The sequence below is a fragment of the Symphalangus syndactylus genome, chromosome 17, assembly GCF_028878055.3.
Source record: "Symphalangus syndactylus isolate Jambi chromosome 17, NHGRI_mSymSyn1-v2.1_pri, whole genome shotgun sequence".
NCBI classification, from domain to species: Eukaryota; Metazoa; Chordata; class Mammalia; order Primates; family Hylobatidae; genus Symphalangus; species Symphalangus syndactylus.
In genome coordinates, this window is record NC_072439.2 from 36,458,197 (window position 1) to 36,463,888 (window position 5,692).

Below are 5,692 nucleotides of genomic sequence, written 5' to 3' on the forward strand. Positions count from 1 at the left end.
GGATCACTTGAGGCCAGGAGTTCCAGAGCAGCCTGGGCAACATAGTGAAATCCCAAGTCTATGAAAAATTCAAAAATTAGCCGGGTGTGGTGGTGGTGCTGCTGGGATTATGGGTGTGAGCCACCGTGCCCAGCCTCGGTTAGCTTTAAGATGCCTATCCTTACCTATATGGATGCTTACTCAGGGGCACCTCTTTCCTAGATGGGAACTTCCGTGATCATTTACTCAACTTCTAACCAGACCTCTAGCACCCTAAAAATCATATCTCTGTTGAGTGAATGAACAGAGTTTAGGGCACCATAGGTTTGGAGCATGAGTATGGCCTGGGGTTTGAAGAAAAAACTGTGAGTGGGAAGCCCTGGGCAGTGGGCCAAGGGTGTAAAGCAGCAGGGTAGGGGAGGGCCAGATGTGTCTCCCTGTCTCCTCTGTCCTCGGCCTAATTTCCTCCTCTGGTTCAGATTTCTGCTAATGATCAGTCAGGGACCTTTTGAACACCAGATCGCTTCAAGGCAAAGATTCCACAATTCCCTTGTAGGGATCCCCACTGCCTGTGACCCATCACATCTACTGCTCCCTCCTCTGTCTCTGAGAAGTGTTTCCAAGAATACAGATCCCTCTTCCTTCTATACCCCAATCTATATGAAACCCTCAGGAGTCAGAGGTGGTTTCTGCTGGATCAGGGATGGGACTGTTGGGTTAGGACATTTGCGCACAATGAAAACAGCCAAAAGAAGACAAAGTGACATCCAAAGAACTCTGAACTTTTTATTGGCCTCCTGCTCCCCAAAGGGTACCCTGCTTCTGCTGGCTTAATGCCTCAGAACTTTGGTGTCATTGGTCTCAGACACCACTTTGCCATCCACTATCCGGCGGGTGGTGGTCTTTTGGATGGTTTGCATGGAGTTGCTGCTGTCCAAGGCATCACCAAGACTGTAACAGAAGACCAAGCCCAAGTTATAAACAGCCCCGTGGAGTAGAAGGGAGACAAGAAAGGTAGAGGGAAAAAGCCTCCTGACCTCTACCTTTATCTCCAAATCCCCCTCAGCCTCTTCCTCCAGAAAAGGGAAACCCAAGGCCAAACTTCATTTGCATACTAAGTACAGCTAGGGACAATATTTAATTTGCTTTCTTCAAGGGGGAAACCTCTGTAACTGTTACTCCCTTGAAGACACAGGAGCACCCACGGAGCAATGGCCCAGTGCTCAGTGGATACCAATGAACAGACACATGGGGTGCTTCCAAAAGCTCAGGCTTTGGGGAGAAGTGATCTCCTGATCCTAGCACGTGTGGGTAGGAAATCCCCACTCACTTAAAGTCCTCGCCATCTTCCAGCAGGCGGCGGTAGGTGGCGATCTCAGCCTCCAGCTTGACCTTGATGTTCAGCAGGGCCTCATACTCCTGGGCCTGGCGCTGTCCCTCTGCCCGGGTCTGTGCCAGCTCTGACTCAAGGTGCAGGAGGATCCCGTTGAGCTGCTCCATCTGTAGGGCGTAGCGGGCCTCCACCTCCCTCAGGCTGTTCTCCAAGCTGGCCTTCTGCAGGGGCACAGAGAGGAGGGGCAGGGTGAGCCCAGAGTCCCAGGACTGTTCATCCCTTCACTTTTGGAAACCTTTTTGGGCACCTGCTGTGTGCCAAGTATTGGAGTAAGGGATACGAGTGGTGGGAAATGCAAAGAGGAACTGACTCTTTCTGAGCTAAAGGAACTCATGATTCGAGGGATAGGATTTGGGTTGAGACAGGATTGGGCCTGAGGCCAAGTGAAGGAGGAGCTGAGCAGGTGATGTGAAGGCACTCACCAGATTTCTCATGGAGTCCAGGTCAATCTCCAAAGACTGGACTGTACGTCTCAGCTCTGTGAGCGTCGTCTCAGCAGCTCCAACCTCGGCGGACTGTGTGGTGACCACTGTGGTGCTCTCCTCAATCTGCAGGGTGGGGATGGTCCATCAGGCCCCTCATTCCCTGTCTGCCTCCCTCCCACACCTTGGCAGCCATCCCCTCCCCTCACGCACCTGCTGAGACCAGTACTTGTCTAGCTCCTCTCGGTTCTTCCGAGCCAGCTCGTCATATTGGGCCCGAATGTCTGCCATAATCTTGGCGAGGTCCTGAGATTTGGGGGCATCTACCTCCACGGTCAATCCAGAGCTGGCAATCTGGGCTTGTAGGCCTTTCACTTCCTAAAGGTGACAGGGGCAGAAGTGAGGAGGGTTCAGGGTCAGAGCTCCAACAAGGCCTTTCTTCTGTGATTGCCTCTTCTAGGAGGCCTACAGTTGGAGAAGACAGGAAGAATCCTTTGGCTTGCACTCAGGGCAATGCCAGTTCTGGCCTTTCTACTCCAGTGGGTAGAAATGCCACCCAGTCACTGGTTTCTCTCTCCTAACTTCACCCTGTTCCTTCATCCACCCTCCCCTTCACAAACCTGCTCCTTCTACCATCTTTTAGGAAGCCCTGCCAACTCTACCTGCTGTCATTCCTCTATCACCCCCAGCTCCTAGTGTTAGCTGCTTCTACTTCTGTTCTCATCTCATTTTCTAACCCATATCATTTTGACCTGTAATTCAGGTGAGCCAGGGTGTACTTGACCCCCTGAGAATGCTCTTCATCAGAACGGTCTTATTTAAGAAGAGCCCAGGCTGCTATTTCTAAACTTTCTTAGCAAGGCTACTTGCAGGTGGCTTGTCTTGTCTATTCTCCCACCCAGACTTGTCTTGGCCCCTCAATCCCTGGCCTGGCCAGTGGCCCCTGCTTGCCTCTTCGTGGTTCTTCTTCATGAAGAGCAGCTCCTCCTTGAGAGCCTCGATCTCTGTCTCCAGCTGCAGTCGAGTGACATTGGTGTCATCAATGACCTTGCGGAGCCCATGGATGTCGTTCTCCACAGACTGGCGCATGGCCAGCTCTGTCTCATACCTGTAGGAGTGGAGGCGATCAGAGGGGCCCCTATCTCTGATCCAGAACCTTCTCACCTCATGCCACCTACTAAGAGAAGTTCTGTGCCCATTGCAAACCAGCACCTTGAGTCAGCAATTAGGTGGTAATCCCCTGAGCACCATTCTTGGCACTTGGAGGACAGTATTCTTAAACAGGGTTATACAAATGAACAGTTAAATGAATACACTGATGGACCCGGACTCTCATCCACCCACACCTAACAGGATCCCACTGTGAGCCCCTAACTGACCCAGCCTGGGGAGCAGATCCTTCTTAGCTCCACCTCTGGACCCCCAGCTCTCTAGCCCCCAAACTTACTTGACTCTAAAGTCATCAGCAGCAAGACGGGCATTGTCAATCTGCAGAACGATGCGGGCATTGTCCACAGTATTTGCGAAGATCTGGGGGGATTGTAGAGAGAGATTGCTCCATGAATAGAAAGTAAGGGATGGGTGGGGTAAGTGTGTAAAAAGTACCCCAGTGAAAACTTCCTGGTCCCAGGAATAGCCAGAGGCTCTCCCTGGACACCTATCCCTTTTCATCTAGCCCCACCCCATTCCCTCCTTTCCTGGATTCCCAGATCCCAGCACTCTGCCCCTCTTGGGAAGCCTCAGCAGGCTGGCTAGCTGGCTGGCCTGCCTGCCCAGAAGTGAGTCGCTACTAACAAGTCCTCTTCCTGGCCCTCTCCTGGGATTTTTTCCCTAGTGCACCTGGTCACTCTAGACCCCCTACACCCTGGATTGGCTCCTCCCAAAGGAAGGCCTCTTGTTTACTCCTAGATGACTCAGCGTTAGCCACATCCGCTTAACCCTCCAATAGTCCCCACTCCGCCAGGGCCAGTGTCTCCTCCTCTTTACAGGCCTTTCCTCACCTCCCTCCATGCTGTCCACTTCCTCCGTAAAGCTCTCAACCCTGTCCCCTTCCCCCTCTCTCCTGGGAAAGGGCCCTCCCATGCCTAGCTGCTGCTTTTAGGGACCCTGTGGCTAGGGGCGCGCGGATGGAAATCCAGGTATGCCCAACCCCTCCCGGTGGAGTAGGGGTTGGGGTGGATATGGACTGAGGGAAAGAGGCGAAGGAGTGTAACATTGGAGGGTCAGACAAGGCTGGGAGTTGAGGTCCCTCCCACCCCTTACCTGAGCCCTCAGGTCCTCGATGATCTTGAAGTAATGGCTCCAGTCTCTGACCTGGGGTCCCTTCTTCTCCAAGTGCTCCCGGATTTTGCTCTCCAGCCTCCGGTTCTCGGTCTCCAGGCTCCTCACTCTGTCCAGGTAAGAGGCCAGGCGGTCGTTCAGGCTTTGCATGGTCTCCTTCTCGTTCTGGATGCCTCCCATTCCTGCCAGACCCCCGGCTATCCCCGCGGCCAGGCCCCCGGACCCCATGCCGCCCCGGAAGCTGGTGGAGCGGGACACGGAGATCCGGGAACCAGAGCCCCCGGCGCCTGCATAGACGCTGGCCGCGCTGCTGACCGGCCGGGCGCCGTAGCTGGGCGCCTGGACAGAGCCCAGGGACCGGTAGTTGGTGGAGAAGGTGGAGCGAGTGGTGAAGCTCATGCTGTCCGGGGAGGAGAGAGACAGAACAGAACTCAGGCTTTGCCGACGACGGTGGCGGCCCGCGCGACCCGCGCGACCCGAGTTATATCGCAGAGTGAGGCCCCGCCCCCGCCCCGGAGCTGCTTCGGAAGCCGGAGCTACAGGTGGACGGCTCGGAGCCCGCGCCCTCCGCCCCGGGCCGCCCCGCCCCGCCCCGGGCCCCACCCCCGCGCCCTCCGCGTAGCCCTGCCAAGCCCCGCTCACCCCCGAGAAACGGGGTGGCCAACTGGGCATGGACACGGGCAGCAGGTGTTGTTGGCCCTCGAGGCTGCTTTCAGGGCAGGAAATGACGTTATTATGCCCTTCTCCCCCAGGTGGAGGAGGTGCTGGCGAGTTTGAAATTTGGGAGTCTTGGCCGGGCGCGGTGGCTCACGCCTGTAATCCCAGCACTTTGGGAGGCCGAGGCGGGCGGATCACGAGGTCAGGAGATCCAGACCATCCTAGCCAACATGGTGAAACCCCCTCTCTACTAAAATACAAAAAATTAGTCGGACGTGATGGTGCACGCCTGTAGTCTCAGCTACTTGGGAGGCTGAGGAAGGGGAATCGCTGGAACCCGGGAGGCGGAGGTTGCAGTGAGCCGAGATCGTGCCACTGCAGCCTGGCGACAGAGTGAAACTCCGTCTCAAAAAAAAAAAAAAAAAAAAAAAGAAAGAAAGAAAAAAAAGAAAAAAGAAATTTGGGGGTCTGGTGATGTGCGGGTGGAATGGCCTGTGAGTCCCTCTAGCTGTCCTCAACCTGCAGCCCAAATTATTCACTTGCGGAGGGGATCTTGGGGGTATCCTGGAGCCCTAGGAGTCCCGAGGAAGAAAGGCTGGGAGCTGGAGAAGAGGAGGAGAAGCAATGCCGAGCCTTACAGCTGCTGGTTTACACACTCACACCCCAGCTGCACCTGGCTCCCAAACACTGCCCACCTGCCCACGTTTCCTCACACACACTCACACCCGAATCATACAGAGGTGTGCTCTCAAATGCACGCACACATACATTCACTCAGCAAATAGGTGCAGACTCCCCAAAACAAACCCAGTCTCTGAGCCCCCTCCACCACCTTCCCCTCTCCCGACCTCACTCCCAAGGGCCTTGCCTCAGTGGAACACTGTGATTTGGACAGGGAATGCGTCCTGACTTCTGCACACCAGTATGTCACCTTTCCTGCATCCTTAGTTAAACAAATCCT

The 5,692-nt window shown here is 55.0% G+C and overlaps 1 protein-coding gene across 1 annotated transcript; it reads right to left on the reverse strand.

Annotated features, from left to right (window-relative positions):
• Window positions 1–740: 740 nt before the first annotated feature.
• On the reverse strand, window positions 741–4,872 carry KRT18 (keratin 18). The gene is made up of 8 exons (XM_055250526.2): window positions 4,717–4,872; window positions 4,057–4,474; window positions 3,242–3,324; window positions 2,746–2,902; window positions 2,008–2,172; window positions 1,795–1,920; window positions 1,310–1,533; window positions 741–930 (listed from the first exon to the last, which is right to left on the reverse strand). The coding sequence occupies exons 2-8, from the start codon at window positions 4,471–4,473 to the stop codon at window positions 810–812; spliced, it is 1,293 nt and encodes a 430-aa protein (XP_055106501.1). The 5' UTR covers window position 4,474; window positions 4,717–4,872; the 3' UTR covers window positions 741–809.
• Between the last annotated feature and the right edge of the window lie 820 nt (window positions 4,873–5,692).

Bases quoted from the DNA above. Each gene is read 5' to 3' on its own strand.
- KRT18 (XM_055250526.2), bottom strand. From the start codon at position 4,473: ATGAGCTTCACCACTCGCTCCACCTTCTCCACCAACTACCGGTCCCTG. The intron at 2,173-2,745 runs GCAAGCAGGGGC...TGTCACCTTTAG, and splicing joins TGAAGAAGAACCACGAAGAG to GAAGTGAAAGGCCTACAAGC. The intron at 931-1,309 runs GTGAGTGGGGAT...CTTCTGTTACAG, and splicing joins GAAGATGGCGAGGACTTTAA to TCTTGGTGATGCCTTGGACA.